The 19,565-nt window shown below is 33.0% G+C and overlaps 1 protein-coding gene across 6 annotated transcripts in view; it reads right to left on the minus strand.

The window, feature by feature from the left end:
• The window catches only part of ADAM2 (ADAM metallopeptidase domain 2), a 131,506-nt gene extending 123,673 nt beyond the window's left edge, over positions 1-7,833 (minus strand). For 2 of the 6 annotated variants that reach the window (XM_042934775.1, XM_042934776.1), the window contains exons 1-3: positions 7,604-7,626; positions 6,983-7,120; positions 2,332-2,387 (exon numbers count right to left, since the gene is read on the minus strand). In XM_042934775.1, coding sequence (XP_042790709.1) covers positions 2,332-2,339 — 8 coding nt within the window. In that variant the 5' untranslated portion in view covers positions 2,340-2,387; positions 6,983-7,120; positions 7,604-7,626. Of the gene's footprint in view, positions 1-2,331; positions 2,388-6,982; positions 7,121-7,603 lie in introns of those variants that run through there. The other 4 variants (XR_006201591.1, XM_042934774.1, XM_042934773.1 and 1 more) reach the window with 4 other exon arrangements.
• Positions 7,834-19,565: the final 11,732 nt, after the last annotated feature.

The raw sequence follows: 19,565 nt of genomic DNA on the forward strand, positions 1-19,565 counted from the left end.
TTTGAATTTTTCTGAGCCAAGACTTATTCGGTGACTGTGACTTAATTCTCCAAAAGCTGGTTCTTTGATTAAACATTTGTAATTATATTCTAATTTTATCATGCTAGTCATTAAGAAAGTGGTTACTTTTTAAAAGATTTTGTGTTTACTATATGAAGGTTTTTATTTAAGTGCACTTTGCTTGTATGTGAGAAAAGAAAAGTCTTAATTGTAGGGTGTGTAATATGCAATTCATCAATTATATCATCATTAGTTGTATTGTGTATGTTATAATTTTTTTCCTAATATAAAAAAGACAGACCTTAAGAAATCTACTGCTATTCATAAGCTGTCATTTTTACATTAGGACAAAAAGGTATAGCATGTACAATACAACTAATGATGATACAGATGGCTAACAGACACATGAAAAGATGCCCAACATCACCAATCATCAGGGAAATACAAATCAAAACTACAATCAGATATCACCTCATACCTTCCAGAATGTCTAAAATTAACAACACAGGAAACAACAGATGTTGGCAAGGATGAGGAGAAAGGGGAGCTCTCTTACACTATCTTGGTGGGAATGCAAACTAGGGCAGCCACTCTGGAAAACAATATGGAGGTTCCTCAAAAAGTTACAAATAGAGCTATCATGTGATCCAAAGATTGCTCTAGGGATTTACTCAAAGGATACAAAAATACTAATTCAAAGAGATACATGCACCCTAATATTTATAGCAACGTACCTATAATAGCCAAAATATAGAAAGAGCCCAAGTGACCATCAACCGATGAATGGATAAAGAGCCCAAGTGTCCATCAGTTGATAAATGAATAAAGAATGGGATATATATATATATATATATATATATATATATATATATATTACTCAGCCATATAAAAGAATGATATCTTGCCATTTTCAATGACATGGATGGAGCTGCAGTGTATTATGACAAGCAAAATAAATCAGAGAAAAATACATTATTTCACTCATATGTGGAATTTAAGAAACAAAACAGATGAACACAGGGTACAAAACAGACTCTTAATTATAGACAACTGAGGTTTGCTAGAAGGAAGGTGGGTGGGAGGAAGGATGGGCTAAATGGATGATGAGTATTAAGGAGGGCACTTGTGATGAGCACTGGGTGTTGTATGTATGAGGAATCACTAAATTCTATATCTGAAACTAATATTACCCTGTATATAAACTGGAATTTAAGTAAAAATTTAGAGAGAGAAAAAAATTTCACACAGTTTTTAAAATACATTAATGTAGAGTTGTGAAATTCTTATTTTTACCATTTACTTTTTTTTAAGTTTATTTATTTTTGAGAGATAGAGTGCATACGCCAGGGGAAGGGCAGAGTAAGAGAATCCCAAGCAGACTCCACTGTCAGCGGGGAGCCTGACATAGGGCTTAAACCCAAGAACTGTGAGATACCGACCTGAGCCAAAATCAAGCGTCAGACGCTCAACCAAATGAGCCACCCAGGCATCCCTCCTACTTATACCATTTAAAAAGGACCATTACAGGGATTCCTGGGTGGCTCAGTCGGTTGAGCATCTGACTTCGACTCAGGTCATGATCTCGCTGTCTGTGAGTTCAAGCCCCCACCACACCCCCTCACCCCTGTCCCCCTGCCTTGAGTTCAAGCCCCTATCCCCCTACCCCGTGAGTTCAAGTGCCACATCGAGCTCTTTGCTAACAGCCTGGAGCCTGTTTCAGATTCTGTGTCTCCCTCTCTCTCTCTGCACCCCTCTCCCCACATTCATGCTCTGTCTCTCCCTCTGTCAAAGATAAAATAAACATTAAAAGAAATTTAAAAAGGACCATTACAATTCTTATTTTTCTTTATTCCTTAGTAAGATGTGCTTATTTTTCCTAAATTCATCAGCTGGCATAGTACTGAGTTTGGTTAATTACAATTATATTTAAGTCCTTAATACATTCTGACATGATGTGTTAAGTAATTTTCTTTTAATCATCACTATTCTTTCCACCCTAATTCATGATGATCTTTCAAATATAGTTGAATATTAGGGACTTGAAAAGATTTTGATAAAGATAGAAAATTATCAAAATTCATCCTTCATGAAATCCATAGATAGCCAAACAAAATTTGATGCTACTGGGAAGAAGGAAGATGGAAGCATAAACTAAAGGTTCAACTTCTACATATTTATTATATAGACAAAGTTTTTTAAGTCATAAAATAAGAGACAAATGAATAGCCAGTAACTAGGAACATCTAAAAATGCAAAATAATTACATTCTGGATTAATTATAAACAAGATTTAGAAAAAAATACAGGTGGTAAAATAATGTAGATCACCTACTTTTGCATTAGGTTCACGGTGTATGTTTTCCCTTCAATTACAATGTTGTAGGACACCTGGCAGGAGAGTGTATTAAAAAGACAAAGAAAAGTGATAAGAATGTTAGAAAGTAAAACTAACATTTTACATTAATGATAGTTACATTGAAAGCACATTAATACAATAAAAGAGGAAAATTTGTAATTTAATGTTGATTTATATCAATGAAATGATATTTAAATATTTGCTTTCATAATAAAAGTGGATAGAATATATTTTGCGTAATTTCTTAATAAATTTTAAATGAATCCAACAAAACATTTGAATCTGAAAAATTGATTTGCACCCAATAATTACATTAACTTAATAAAGACTGAGGTCACTGCAAAACTTATGCTTAAAATGGAAGAACATAAACATATTACTAATAAAAAATTTATATAATAGAGCAAAGATTTAGCAGCACATAAAGTATAATATTTGCAGATTTTATAAAATTCATTCCAAGTTTGGATCAAAACTCATTGATCTATTTTATAAATAGTAAGATTAAGAAATGATGTTTAACAAATGGGCAATTTAGTCTTTATAGATCAATTTGCGTAGCCTCTACATCTTTAAATTCTTGGGCCTTCCAATCCAGTAGCATGGTTTATACTTGGGTTTATTTAAACCTTTCATTCCTCTCATCTTATTTTATTGTCTTCAGAGATGAGGTTTTGCTTAACTTTGTTAGATTTATCCAGATTTTGATATTTATGTAGTGTAAAATTTCTTTTTAAAAGTTTCATTTTATATTTTTGTTTTGTAGAATGGAAATATAATTGATTTTTATGTTATGGTCTTATTTCTTTTTTGTTTGTCTGTTTTGTTTTCCTTTTATCTTGTTTCTAAAGATTTTACTAAATTATTGTTATTTCTAATTTTCTGTAAGTAATTTTGGATTTTATTTTATATGCAATCATTTAATCTGTAAATGATGATAGCATTATTTTTTCTTTCCAATTATTATGCATATTTTTAATTTTTGTTTTTTTCTTTCCTTATCACAGTGGCTAATATTTCCAGGCAAAATAAATAGAAAAGGTAACAGTGGACATCCTTATATTTTTCTTGATCTCAGGAAAAAAGCTTTCAATATTTCAACTTTGTGCATGATGTTTCTTTCAAAAGCATTTGATCTTCTCTATATGCCACAGTTGATTATTATTCTTAATTATTACATATTTTGAGCAAATAAACACTACAGCAAATTACAAAAAATGCCTTGTCAACAATGTCTATGTTAAAACATAAAAACATTAAAAGTATTTCAAAACAATTTTAAGTACTCTCCCATCCTATTATTAATTCCCTTTCTTACATTCCAACTAACCAACATCTTGAATTTCATGTTTATCATTCCCACACATATTTTTATATCTATACTAATTATTGATGTTTAAATAATTTTTTGCATAAATTTTAGCTGTGTGTGAATGTAATCCTTCTACAAGTTATATATTTAGTTGCTGGATTACACACCTGCTTAAAACACTGTTTCAGACATAGTAAGCACTATGTAAACATTTGTTCTCATTACCAATACATGTAGCTTTATAATTTTTTCATGGTATTGTATTACATTTTCTGAATATAGCACAGTTTATTCATCTATACTGTCAATGGTTATTTAGTTTTGTTTTACTATTTTAAGCAATGCCCCCCCCCAAATAATCTTAGGCATATCTTTGTACATATTTGCAAGCTATATTTTAAACTAAACCTGAGTGAACGTCTTTTATTAAAAAGTACTTTTGCAACTTCACTTGAAGCTTAAAACTAATCAGCAAATTTGTTGCACCAATGTAGATATTCACAAAAAGTGAATATTATCCTTTTATCCATCTCCTTTAATTGCATTTTGTTTTGTTAGAGTTAAATTTTGCCATTGATGTGAAATAATACCCTATTGTGTTTACCTGGCAATTCCCTATAAATTTCCTAATTTGTATATATGCTTGATAATTATTGTCCCCTCAAGGTCAACACTTAATTGTCATTCATAACTTTGTACATGTTTCTATTTTCTTGGTTTTTATCTAATTTATTTGTATGAGTTCTTGATATATTCTGGATACCTTTTGTGTGTTATATGGATGGCAAATATCTTCTGTGAGACTGGAACATTTTTCACCTCATTTATGGTAGCTATTTATTTATATATTTAAATCTAGATATTCCTTATGTCTTCACTTAAGATTTTCTGTTCTTTTTTTTTCTGGTATCATTCTCCCCTATTATAAGGTCCTAGAAATAGCCTTCTACCTTGTCTTCCAGATTTTTAGTACTTTACTCTCAGATGTATGCATTTAAATTATCTTGAATCAATTTTGGTGTATACTGTAGCATTAATATACATTTTCTTATTATTCCATATCACTAATAAATTTTCTCTTCACCATTTATTAACTAATCCATTCTTTATCCAATGATTTCAATGTTACCATTGAAATGAATAAGTCCTCATATGTGTGTGGGTATTTCAGAGATACTCTATTCTGTTCTGTTAATTTATTTGTCCCTTAGACAATATCACATACCACATTATATTAATTACTAAAATTTTAAAATATGTTTTGAAATGAACCAAAGTGAATCACTATTTTGTTCTTCAAAGTTAACATTTTTTACCTTTTACCATTCCATATATATTTTAGAATCAACCTGCCGATTTCCATGAAATTTCTTATGGAATGGTAGTCAATCTACAGATTTAGTAAAAATTAACCTAAGAAAATATTAAGCATTCTTGACTGCCAACATGACCTACTTTCCTTTTTTTAATCCTTCCAGTTTTATTAGTGCTCATAATAATGTCTTTCAATAAAAGTTTACTGTACCCTAAAAAGTTCTCTACCTTTTGAATAATATTTATTGTTAAGTAACTCTTGTTTTTGGCCTGTGTGTGTGTGGGGGGGGGGGTGTTGTACATATATGTGTGTATATGTATATACACAAAAATATGTATATATACATATACGCACATATATATACACACTAAAAGCACTTTATCACAAAATGTTATTTACTGATATTATTAAATATATGTGTATATATGTATGTATGTATATGTGTATTTTCCCCTATTTTTTGCTCTATATTTACACTTAATATTTGAGTCTTATTCTTTTTTCTTATTTTGGTCCCAGTTCATAATATCCATTAGAATGTCTGGTATTCTGTTATCATTATGTCAAAGTGTTGTCAATACTGATTTTTATTTATTCTGTGTTGCTATACTTGTCCTGAGGAATCTCTTTTTTCTATTATTTCTCAGTTACTATATGTTTAATATAGCATCTTCTCCAGGTTTCCCCCCACTTCTTTCAGGAATTTCAGTTACTATATACTTAAGTCTCTAATTCAATCCTCCTTCTCCCTTAGCCATTTTTATGTTGCATCTATCTGGTTTCTTTAGCTGACTCTGATCTAATTCTTGATTTTTTTTTTCACTTTCATTATACTTTTCACATCTACTCAGGTTTTTTAAAACTGCTAGGCGAATATTGTCTTTTTATGATCTGTATCATTCATTTATTAATCATAACAGTTATAAACTATGTTATGTTTATAGCATTTTTAAAACTAGTAACTACAGTCAATACAGCCTCACTGGTTCAAATACAATGTATCCAGTACTACTCTACACATGGGGGATAGAGACATTAACACAATAGTGAAACTTTTTCCCTTATGAATTTGACAGCTGAGGTCAGGTGATTTTTTTTTGTACTTTTCTTATGGAATTATTGTCATAGATTATGGTGATGCCTAGTAGAAGATATTTCCCTCTAAGTAGATTCTGTATATATTTTCTGATATGAACAAGCAATTCCATATTATTTTTGAATTAAAAAATAGAACTCTTCCAAATACTGTTAAATGCCTCACATTATTTTTCTATTTAAATAATTAAATATTAAGTTTCCAAGTTTCCATAAGTATACATTCCTTTTAAAATGATATATTGAGAATTTTAAGCCTGTAATATCTGAATTAGGGTGACAAGTGGGTAGTTGCTAAGGAAATATTTGCATTAAAATTACCAGAACATTTACTACCCAATCAAAAATAAAATTAAGGTGTGGTGTTTGAAAAAAACACATTTCATTTCTTGAGAAATGATTCTAGAAACTAGTAAAAAAAAAAAAAAGATATTTTCTAATTCAAAGAAAAGAAAATCTACCCTGAACCAAGATGAACTAAGATGGCTTGAAAAAAAGTCTTCATGATTAACGTATTTGCAATCAAAATGCAAAAATTACTCATATAAAACTTCATTAAATGAAATTATCATTACATTGTATACAAAAACCATAGGCTTACTTAACAACAAGGATACAAACACCTCCAAATATAGGAAAAACTCCTCCAAAAACAGCCTTGTAAGTGAATAAGAAGAGAATCTCTAGATAAATCAGGTCAATGATTATTCAAAGACACTCAAGAGGGAAACAGATTTAAAAGATGGGACTTGGGGTTTTGAGAATAAGCATCACTGCAATATATGTCTATGAAACACTGTTTATTATAAAACACGGTTCATTTTCAAAAAGGCTTTCCACTTAAGGAAACTTGGGTGTAAATATAAAATTCACCAAGTTTGCATGAATGAAAATGCCAAATTTACTTCCTTAGAAAGAAAATATCCACATGAATTTAGATTCTGAAAAATGTTAGTGCTTAGTTACATGGGATTCAATTCCTCCACTTAATGTTGACCGTATTTTCTCCGGTATTGTAATTTGCACACGTAGTCTTTCAGAATCTGTAAGGTACAAAATGTTTCATTAAAGTAGCATCCATCACCTCATAGCTTCCTCCTCATCTAAATCCTCATCTAAATCCATAATATTTTATATGCCACCTCTTTTTTTTAAACTCAATTCCCACTTTCTAGAATTACAAGACTTTTAAAGAGAAATTAATTACAAATAAAATCAGGACCTTTGGACTTTCCAACTACAAAGTCCAGGGGTCAAAAATGCAGACAGAGCACTATATGAAACTCTAACCTTGAGGCATCCAGTTGAACCACTGCATCTTTCATATGGTACCAGGATGAGTGGGAAAGCCCCGTCACATCCAGTGTGAATTTTCTTTAGGGAAGACGATATGGTAGTGGGCTTTGGCTTAAAAAATTGGAGCACCTGCAAGAAGGCACTTTCCCAGGGATATCTGGCCTCTCAGAAAAAAGTAGAGAGGAAAGTTGACATTCCCAAAAGTTCAAAGGAAAGGTTTTTGTACTTACTATTGTCTGTCTGGAGCCCGATGAGCCCGATGAGAAGCAGCAGAAGGCACAACATGGCTTCATGTCCTGGATGCCAGTCCGAATAATGGCAGTTGGCTTGCGTAAAGAACAGTTGGGAGCGCGAGGGGACCCCTCCTGGCCGCGCACCTTGCAAGAGACAGTCCACCGTGAGAGCAGAGTGGAGAGGATGGGTGCGGTGTACTGTTGAATGTGGGCGGTTTTGGCTCCTAAATCTGTGCAGGAGGCTTCCAATTGGTTTGACGCCGCTTTAAGCCTAAAAGAAAACAGAATCACTTCCAAAAGGCAAGGTTGAAGAAACAGTTAATGAACAGGAAGATTCATATACACTTCCTAATGAACTTTTTATTGAAGATACATGTATATTCTACAAACCATAGGAGAACAGCTCAATTAATATTCAAGTGAACAAACCAGTGTAATTAGCACCTAGATTCAGATAAAGAAATAAAACATAGAACCACCAAAACCCAAAACCCCCAGGTGGCCCCCTGACAATCATTACTGCTACCATCAGCGATTAATTAGTTTTGTCTGTTTTGAACTTTATATAAATGGAACTAATCACCATGTACTTTTATGCATGAGTTCTTTTATATATAATATATAATATAATGATTATGAGATCCATCCATTCATTCATACTGTGAAGAGAAATAGCTTTGTTTTTTCCTCATAGGTGTATTCAATCATACATTGTATGTATGTATATATTCAATCATACATTGATTGAATATAACACAATCTTTTTTTCCATTTTACTGTTGACTAACATTTGGTTTATTTGTAGTGGTGCCTATTAAAAACCACATTTGGCTATTTTATTTCTTTGGTGAACATATGTAGTGATTTTCTTCAGGTATATTTCTAGAGCGAAATTGCTAGATCACAGGGTATGCTTCAATAGACACTTCCAACAGTTTTCCAATGTTGTTGTACTAATTTGTACTTTCACCAGAAATGTATGAGAATTCCAATTCATATAAATGTGTACCTACACTTTCTTTTGTTTTTATTTCATGTAATCATTTTGGTCCTGCATTTGGTTTTAACTTGCATTTTCATGGTCATTAATAAAATTTAGCACAACTGTATATATTTGTTGGTCATTTATATAACTTCTTTGGTAAATGCTTGAGTCTTTGGACCATTTTACAATTGGGTGCTCTTGTCTCTTATTATATGCTGAGCCTATTGATGTATTCTAGATATGATTCTTTTGTTGGATATAATGATTTGCAAATATCTTCTATATGGGGGCTTACATTTAACGGATTTTTGTACATACACATTCTTATTCAAAATTCACTCCCCTCAATGTTTGCTGGGATTTCAGGATATACATCTTATTGTGAATGTGAATTTTATCAAAAGTTTCTCTTATATAAATTGATGTGATCTTATAGCTCTCTCCATTTTCTGTTAATTTTGTGAATCAAAATTATTGACTTTCTAGTGTTGAAACAAATTGTATTCTGGAATACATCCTACTTTATGTACTATCTTTTTATATTTTTCTGGATTGATTTTCCAGCATTTTGTTTAGGACTTTTGCATCCATATTCATAAGAAATATTTGTCTGTAATTTTCTTTCATTTCAATAAACTTGTCAATTTTTGTACCAGAGATATGCTGGCCTCATAAAAGAAATTGGGAAATGTTATTCCTTCCTCTATTCTTTAAAAAGTTAGTGTAATTGTTGTGAATATTTCTTCTTTTAATGTTTCTCAGGATTCAGAACTGGAGAGATTTGGACTTAAAATTTTATTTGTGAGAGACTTTTTGTTTTAACTTATGAAGCAAATGTTTTTAAATGTTCAGATATTCTCTTTCTGTGTTAGACAAGTTCTGTTTCTGATGGATTTTATCCATTTCTTCTGAGTTACTAGATATATTGGCCAAAGTCATTCATAATCCCCTTCCCTCGTTTATCATCCTTTTGAACTCTGTAGATCTGTACAAATGTTCCATTTTTTCATTCTCAATATTGATAATTTTGTGATTTTTCTCTACATTATTCAATCACTTTGAGTTTATTATTTTTATTTGTATTAACTTTCAAAAAACTGTTTTGAATCTCTTTTTTTGTATTATATATTTGTTTTCTATTTTATTGAGTTTTGCTCTTCTGGTCCTTTTTTCTACTTTGAGTATTGTTTGTTCTTTTTATAGCTTCTAAGAATGGAAGTATATCTTACTCAATTTAAACCATTCTTTTTTCTAATATATACATTTAAAACTACAAATGTTCATCTATTCATCACTTTAAATTTATCACCAAAGTGGGGCTCGATCCCACAAACCATAAGATCATGACCTGAGCCAATATCAAAAGTTGGACACTTAACTGACTGAGCCACCCAGTCTAATTGTGTATTTTTTAATGTTCTTCCTTTATGACTATGAGGATTGTTGTCTCCCTACCAAGACCTCCATTCTGCGAACAATATAAACTATTATAATACTTTATTCTGATATTTTATTTCTTTTAAAACTTACATATTTATTTTTTTCTGAAATGTATACCTCTATATTTTGGGGGACATTTGCTTAAATATTTATTACTTGTCATTACATTTGTGAATACAAGAACAAACAAATGCACATGCCAGCATATATGTGGATGGGTGCATAAAACAGAGCTTCCATTTGTGTAAAATAAGGGATATTTAAGAAGATGTAGATGTCCACTCATTTTACCAAAGACCACCTGGAACACATCTGTGGTTGAACAAGTTGGATTTATTACTAGTGTCAGCACAGGGGCACACACACCATGGGAAACTGTGGTAGTCCTGTGAGGGTGTCATTACGGGATTCAAGCTTGTGTTACGTGATTTGGGGGAAGGTTTACGGAATCTGGGCTTTGCCAGATTAGATGCTGTCAGAAACAAGGGGATAGATTTCTGACTATTTTAGTAATTCTTGTCTAGAAGAGGAAAGACTACACTAATGCTAAGTCAAAATTGGTCAAGGAACAGGAATATCTCATGTTAGCCAGGATGGAAATGTTTGGTCATTTCTGTGACTTGAAAAGTTTTGAAGTTTTACTTGTATTCAAACATAGAGAGTGGCCTTGCTTTTTTTCTTCATCCATCATGATCCAAGCTTTTGACCTTTTATGAAATTGTTTATGTTCAAAAGGAGACCCACACAGCCTATCCGTGTCAGGCCAGCTCCTAGCAACACCAAGGCCCAGCTGATATTAGGCCAGATCCTGCATGTCAGGGGCTGCTTCTCCCTTTCTCATAGGCACTGCATTGGATTTATAGATAAACCCTTATGACATTAACTTTTTCCATCCTGAAAATAAATGTTATATATCTATATAACTTGTTCATGTTTGGTTAGATAAATTGATATAAATGTTGACATATTAATAGATACAAATATATAGTTGTCAACTTTCACTTATTATGCCAAAGGCCCAATACCACAGTGAATAAAATTAAACAGCATCAAAGAATGTTTGATATTTTGTAGGACAAGATTTCCTTACAAAAGGAAAAGTTCTAAAACATTGCTTTGCTTTTCTTTTTCTTTCTTTTTTTTTTTTTTTTTTTTTTTTGCAGGACCTATGGTTTTATTTTGAATTTTGTTTGCTATTAGTTATATGGTTTTATTTTTTTAAGTTTTTATTTAAATTCCAATTAGTTAACATACAGTGTAACATTTGTTTCATGTGTATAACTTGGTGATTCAGCACTCAGTCAGTGAAGCATGTAACTCTTGGTCTCAGGTTGTGAGTTTGAGCTCCACAACTAATTAAGAGTTTACTTAAAAATAAAAAGTTATTTTTCTTTTTTAAAAAAGGTTTATTTATTTATTTTGGCAGACAGAGAGAGAGAGTGAGAGTGAGTAGGGAGGGGCAGAGAAAGAATCCCAAGCAGACTTCACACTCAGCACAGAGCCCAATGTCGGGCTTGATCTCAAGACCCTGGGATCATGACCTGGGCTGAAATCAAGGGTCAGGCACTTAACCAACTGAGCCACCCAGGTGCTCCTAAAAAGTTCTTTTTCTAAAAAGATCTTTTGTACTATTCCTTAGTTCTCTTTAAGAAAATCTTTCAAATAAACCTTCCACGTAACATTATTCCTAATGCAGTATTTTAAAGATACCAAATAATAAATCCTTACCCATTATTACAAATTATATGTTATTATAAAGATAATTACCTTACCGATGCATCCTTTCAACCAACAAGTATTTGTTGAGCATCTAGTATGTACCAGAAATTATTGTATGTACTGGTGATGTAGTAATGACCAAGAAATGGACTATCTATTCACTTTAATTACCTGTATTGTTTGCTTTTGGCCAATGCTATCTCTTTCAATCACTGTGTTTGTGTGCATGTGCATGCCCGTGTGTGTGTGTGTGTACTTAATTTGCTATGGTTGATTGTTCTCAATTATTAAAATAGATGCATACACTTGGTTAGTTTTTATTTCTAGATGAAATTTGAAATCTACTTTTGCAGAAGAGTAGTTCAAAGTCAGTTAAAAGAGAAGTATTTATGGAGATTTGGTAGAGAATGAATTGGATATAGTTTGATTCTAAATATTCTCATTCTAGAAACAACTATCTATTAAAATTTCGTGTTTTGCTTTTGTTAAGTTATTCAGATCTTTAAATTACTGGAATGTATCTTGCAAAGCACTTATTAATTTTTTTCTTATTTGTTGCACACTTTTAATTTGTAATAGTGAAGTGAAATTTTTTATTTCATTGTCTAGTTATGTATTTGAACTTTTTTTTGTATCAATATGCTTATTCCACTACTGCATACCAGCACAAAAATAATAAACATTCTTCTTTAATGTCAAATAAATGAATCTACTTTTAAGGATTCACTATTATGTATAAAATTTATTAGAACTGCTGGTAGGAATCTTCTTCAAATTGATGCTATAAGTTCTATTCTGAAGCATGATTTTAAGGAAAGGGTATTTATTGTTATAGTTTCTTTCCCAATCAATTGTGAGGAGAGTATGTGTTTATGTTTAACATAATGATCACATGGATATTTTACTTAATTTCCATCTTTCAGGATACATCTCAGTTGGGCAATGACTAATTTTTAAATAATAATGAATTTTCCAAATGAGCATGGGGAGAAAAAGAGAGATGCAAGCCAAGAAACATACTTTATCCATTCATCACTCAATGGACATTTGAGTTCTTTCCATAATTTGGCTATCGTAAATAGTGCTGCTGTAAACATCAGGATACATGTATCCCTTTGAATTAGTATTTTTGTATTATTCAGGTAAATACCTAGCAGTGCTAATGCTGGATTATAGGGTAGTTCTATTTTTACCTTTCTGAGAAAGAATTCCCATACTGTTTTCTAGAGTGGCTGCACCAGTTTGTATTCCCAGCAACAGTGCAAGAAGGTTCCCCTTTCTCCACATCCTCACCAACACCTGTTATTTCTTGTGTTGTTGATTTTAACCATTCTGACAAGTGTGAGGTAATACCTCACTGTAGTTTTGATTTGTATTTCCCTGATGATCAGTGATGTTGAACATATTTTCATGTGTCTGTTGGCCATCTGCATGTCCTCTCTGGAAAAATGTCTATTCATGTCTTCTGCCCATTTTAATTGGAATGTTCATTTTTGGAGTATTGAGCTTGATAAGTGCTTTCTATATTTTGGATACTAACACTTTATCAGATGTCATTTGCAAATATCTAATCCCATTCCATAGGTTGCATTTTTCAGTTTTGCTGATTGTTTCCTTTGTTGTGCAGAAGCATTTTATTCTGATGAAGTCCTAATAGTTTATTTTTGCTTTCCTTTCCCTTGCCTCAGGAGACATATCTAGAAAGAAGTTGTTGTGGCCAATTTCAGAGGTTACTGTCTGTGTTCTCCTTGAGTATTTCTATGGTATCAGGTCTTATATTTAGGTCTTTAATCCATTTGAATTTATTTTTGTGTATGGTGTGAGAAAGTGGTCAAGTTTCATTCCTTTGCATGTTGCTTACTAATTTTCCCAGAACCATTTGTTGAAAAGATGGTCTTTTTCCAGTAGGATATTCTTTCCTTCTCTGTCAAGGATTAATTGACCATATAATTGAGGGTTCATTTCTGGGGTTTCTATTCTCTTCCATTGATCTAGGTGTCTGTTTTTGTGCCAGTACCATACTGTCTTGATGACTACAGCTTTGTAATATAATGTGAAGTCCAGAGTTGTGTTGTCTCCAGCTTTGCTTTTAATTTTCAAGGTTGCTTTGGTTATTTGGGGTCTTTTGTGGTTCCATACAAATTTTAGGATTGTTTGTTCTATTTCTGTGAAAAATGCTGTTGGTGTTTTGATACGGATTGCATTGAATGTGTGTGGACTGTTTTGAGCAGTATAGACATTTTAACAATATTTATTCTTTCAATCCATGAGCATGGAATGTCATTCCATTTCTTTGTGTCATCTTCAATTTCTTTCATTAGTGCTTTATAGTTTTCAGGGTACAGGTCTTTCACCTCTTTGGTCAGGTTTATTAAGGATCATGGTTTTTGGTGCAGTTGTGAATGAGATTGTTTCCTTAAATCTCTTCCTGCCGTGTCATTGTTGGTGTATAGAAATGCAACAGATTTTTATACATTGATCTTGTATTCTGCAACTTTACTGAATTCATTTATCAATTCTAGCAGTTTTTTGATGGAGTCTTTCAGATTGTCTATATAGAGTATCATATCATCTGTATATAGTGAAAATTTGACTTTCTTGCCGATTTGGATGCCTTTTAATTCTTTTTGCTGTTCGAGTGCTAAGGCGAGGACTTCCAGGACTATGTTAAATAATAGTGGTGAGAGTGGACATTCCTGTCTTGTTCCTGACCATAGAGTAAAAGTTTTCAGTTTTTCCTCATTAAGGATGATATTAGCTGTGAGCTTTGCATAAATGGCTTTGATTCTGCTGAGGTATGTTCCTTCTAAACCTATTTTGTTGAGAGCTTTTATCATGAATGGATGTTGTACTTTGCCAGACACTTTTTCTGCATCTATTGAAATGATCCTATGCTTCTTATCTTTTCTTTTATTAATGTAGTGCATCATGTTGATTTATTTGCAAATTTTGAACCACCTTTGCAACCCAGGAATACATCCCACGTTATCGTGGTGAATGATTTTTTTAATGTACTGTTGGATTCAATTTGCTAGTAAATTATTGAGAATTTTTACATCCAGGTTCTTCAGCTATATTTGCATGTAGTTCTGTTTTTTAGTGGAGTCTTTATCCAGTTTTTGGCATCAGGGTAATGCTGGCCTCATAGAATGAATTTAGAAGTTTTCCTTTGCTTTCTTCTTCTTCTTCTTCTTCTTCTTCTTCTTCTTCTTCTTCTTCTTCTCCTTCTTCTTCTTCTTTTCCAATAGTTTGAGAAGACTATGTATTATCCCTTCTTTCAATGCTTGGTAGAATTCACCTGTGAAGCCATCTGGCCCTGGGCTTTTATTTGTTGGGAGTTTTTTGACTACTGATCCAATTTCTTTGCTGTTATTGGTCTGTTCAAGTTTTCTACTTCTTCCTGTTTCAGTTTTGGTAGTTTATGTTTCCATTTCTGCCAGGTTGTCCAGTTTGTTGGCATAAGTTTGTCATAATATTCCCTTATAATTGTTCATATTTCTGTGGCATTGGTTGTTATTTTTTCTCTCTCATTTGTAATTTTATTTGGTTCCTTTTTCTTTTCTTTTTGATAAGTCTGGCTAGAGGTTTATCAATTTTATTAATTTTTTCAAAGAACAAGCTCCTGGTTTCATTGATCTGTTCTATTGGCTTTTTAAGCTTCTGTATCATTTATTTCTGCTGGCTTTAGGCCTCATTTGTTCTTCTTCTAACTCCTTTAGGTGTAAAGATTGGTTGTTTATTTGAGATTCTTCTTGCTTCTTGATTGAGGTAGGCCTGTATTGCCATATACTTTCTTCTTAGAACCACTTTTGCTGCATCCCAAAGGTTTTTGACCATTGCATTTTTATTTTCATTTGTTTCCATGTGTTTTTTAAATTTCTGCTTTCATTTCCTCATTGATCCATTCATTGTTTAGTAGCATGTTGTTTAACCTCTGTGTATTTGTGGCCTTTACAATTTTTTTTGGAAAATTTGTGATTGACTTCTAGTTTCATAGTGTCATGGTCAGAAATGTTCATGGTATGGTTCCAATCTTTTTATATTTATTGAGGACTGATTTGTGACCTAATATGATATCTGATCTGGAGAATATTCCATGTGCCCTTGTAAAGAATGTGTATTCTGCTGTTTTAGGATAGAATGTTCTGAATATATCTGTTAAGTCCATCTGTTCCAGTGTGCCATTTAAAGTAATTTTCTTTTTTTGTTTTCTGTTTAGATGATCTGTCCATTCATATAAATAGGGTGTTAATTCCCCCACTATTATTGTATTATTATCAATGAATTCCTTTATGTTATTGTTTTATATATTCGGGAGCTCTCATATTGTGTGCATAAATATTTACAATTGTAATATCTTGTTGGATTACCTCTTTATTATAATACAGTGCCCTTCTTTGTTTCTTGCTACACTCTGTTTTAAATCAATTGTCTGATGTAAGCAATGTTACTCTGACTTTCTTTTGATATCAATATGTGTATTCAATGTTTCTCCATCCCTTCACTTTCAATCTGCATGTGTCTTTAGGTCTGAATTGAGTTTCTTGTAGGCAGAATATAGATGGGTCTTGTGTTGTGTATCCATTGTGACACACTATGTCTTGATTGGAACATTTAGTCCATTTACATTCAAAATAATTATTGATAGATATGTATCTCAATGCCATTTTATTACTTGTTTTGTTGTCATTTCTGGAGATTCCTATGTTCCTTTCTTGTCTTTGTCACTTTTGGTCTCTCCTTTGCACTCAAAGAGTCACCATAGGAATTTTTGTATGGCTGGCTTATGGTCATGAACTCCTTTATTTTTTGTTTGTCTGGGAAACTTTATCTCCCCTTCCATTCTGAATCATAGCCTTGCTTGATATAGTATTCTTGGCTGAAGATTTTTGCCATAAGCACTCTGAATATATCATGCTATTCTTTTCTGGCTTGCCAAGTTTCTGTGGAGAGATCTCTAGCTAGCCTCATGTGTCTGCTCTTGTGAAGTAAGACTTATGTCTTGCTGCTTTAGTATTTTTTCATTATTCGTCTCTGGTTGATTACTTTTTAAGTCTTTTATATCTGTGATAAGGATCTCATTGATGTTTTCTATTCTTTTCTCAAGACCAGTGAATATCATTATTGTTGCTTTAAATTCTCCACCAGTCATGCTACTTATATCTGTTTTTGTTAGATCTCTGGTCATGGCCTTATCTTTGTTTGTTTGTTTGTTTGTTTTTCATTTGGGATAAAGTCCTTCATCTTAGCATTTTTTTTCAAATCTCTACCTTCTTCTTTGTATTAGAAAAGTCAGTTATGACTTCTGCTTCTGAAAGTAATGGCCTTAGGTAGAGGAAGTCATGTAGTGCCCAAGGGCATGGCACTTCAGGGAGTGTCTCTGATGTGTGTCTCCTTGTTCAAGAGACATGGTGTGGGTACTTGTTTGTGCTGGTCTTCTGCAGGAGGGTCCTGTTATACCAGGACTGGCACAAGCTTGGCTGAAAAGTGTAATCCCACCAGAATGAAGGGGTGTGGGGCTTGGGTATGCAAGTTAGGCAGCCAGTATTGGCACTGTGCTGCTTCCCACAAGTGGCTCTGTGTTTATGCTGGAGATATGGTGGAGGCAGGATATGTTTATTTCCAGCTCCTTTGTCCCCAGAAAGGCATTTCCAAAAACCCTGCCTCTCAAGGAAGCACTCTAAGAAGAGCAAATAGTCTCCTGCCTGTGTGCCTCAGGCATTCTTCAAACTTTTGTTTCTAAGCTATTTGTCCCCAAGTTGTTTGCCTGTCTTCTCTTCAAGAACAGGGAAGTACCCTCTAGGCTCTATCCTAATCATGTTCACTGACCTTTAAATAGGCATTAATCTCTACTGCTTGTAAGAATTCACAAAATTCAGCCCCTGTCATATTCCAAGCCAATGGCTTTGGGGTAACATTCTCCTTGTATGCTCCCCTGTGTGCTCCTGTCTTTCACCTTTTTCTGCAACAATAGTTCCCTCCCTTCTGTAGCACCCATGATCCCTTTCTCCTCTAAACCATGTCTTCATACTTCCTACTTTCTTCAATGTGGCCTCTTGTCTCCCTTTAGTTGTAGAGTTTCTTCTGTCAGACTTCAGGTCAATTTGTGGGGCATTTTTGACTGATTTGATAATTATCTAGTTGTGCCCCTAGGAGAAGACAAGCCTAGAGTCCTCTTACTCTACCTCCATCTTCCTCCTCCAGACCAGTTTCTTGTTTTTTGTTTTGTTTTGTTTTGTTTTGTTTTGTTTTGTTTGTTTGTTTGTTTTAACATTAAAATGGCTGGACACTCCTGAGAGAATTGAGTATTGGGACCCATAATTCATAAACAAGAGTTCAGAAAGCAATCAATTAATTACCAAAAGGACAATGTCCTCAGATAAACAGATCCTGAATAACATTGGGAAGTGTAAACAAAAGGAGGGACCTCAAATCCAAGAAGATGCTTTCAAAACCAAAAGGAAGAAGACTACTCACAGAATTGGAAAACACAAGGTGCTCAGATGTGTACATTAGCTCCTCAGAGGTTCAGCTTATTTGCATTCCACTTCTGACACCATGAAATATGTTTTTAAAAGAGAAAGTTGACTAATACCTCTGAAGCCCATTGAAGTGGTGGTGGCTTCTCATTGGCTGAAGGCAAGGGCAGCTTGCTCTTGCCAGACCAAAAGGAAACCTTTCTTCCTGCTAAATGATGTAACCTGTGATGAATGGTATGTGCATGAGAACCCTCCCTTCATGGCTTCCTCATACAAAGTTAGTTAGGTTTCCTTAGCATACCTTCACAAAATTGATCTAGAAATCCAGAGACATTCCAATAAAAATCCCATCAAGATTGTAAGAGTGTGCATGTTAGTGCATGTGTTAGAATTTATCAAGGTAATTATAAAAGTTTTATGGAAATGAAAAGAATTTAAAAAGCCAAAATTACTTTTAAAGAAAAAAAAAGACATACAGGTATACTACATTTTATTGCACTTTGTCTTATTGCATTTCACAGATACTGCGCATTTTTTTTAACAAATTGAAGGCTTGTGGAAACCTTCATTGAAGAATTCATTGAGGAATTTGAGAAATTCGATAGGCATGACTCTTTCCAACAGCATTTACTCACTTCATGTTTCCGTGTCACATTTTAGTAATTCTTGCAATATAATATATTCTCATTATATTTGTTATAGTGATCTGTCACCAGTGATTACCACTAATGAGAGCTCAAATGATAGTTAACATTTTTTAGCAATAAAGTATTTTTTTAATTAAGATATGTACATTGATTTTTGGCACATAAAGCTATTGCACAGTTAATAGACTTGTGCAGTATAGGGTAAATATAACTTTTATAGGGACTGGAAAACCAAAAAGTGTATTGATTCACTTTATTGCCATATTTGCAATATTATCCAGTGGTCTGGAACCCAATCTGCACTATGTACTATAAAGCTGCATTAATTAAGCTAGTGTGTTAATGACTTCAAAGAGACACAGATCAGTGCAACAGAATACAGATTACAGAAACAGATTATCTTTTCATCTCTCTCACCCTCCCTCTATATGTCTATATGTATGTGTACATAAATACACACACACACACACACACACACACACGCACACACACACTGGATTTCTTTGTAGCAAAGATAGCAAAGTAATTCCATGAGTAAAGCACTGTCATGCCAACAAATGGTTCTAGGAAAACTACACTGTTACTATGAGGACAGAAACCCCAAACCTTTCATCATGCCATATAAAAATGCTAATTTGAAATGAATCTTTAAGCCAAACATAATTACTAAAAGCATAAAACTTACAGAT

This window comes from Panthera leo, chromosome B1, assembly GCF_018350215.1.
Source record: "Panthera leo isolate Ple1 chromosome B1, P.leo_Ple1_pat1.1, whole genome shotgun sequence".
Taxonomy (NCBI): domain Eukaryota; kingdom Metazoa; phylum Chordata; class Mammalia; order Carnivora; family Felidae; genus Panthera; species Panthera leo.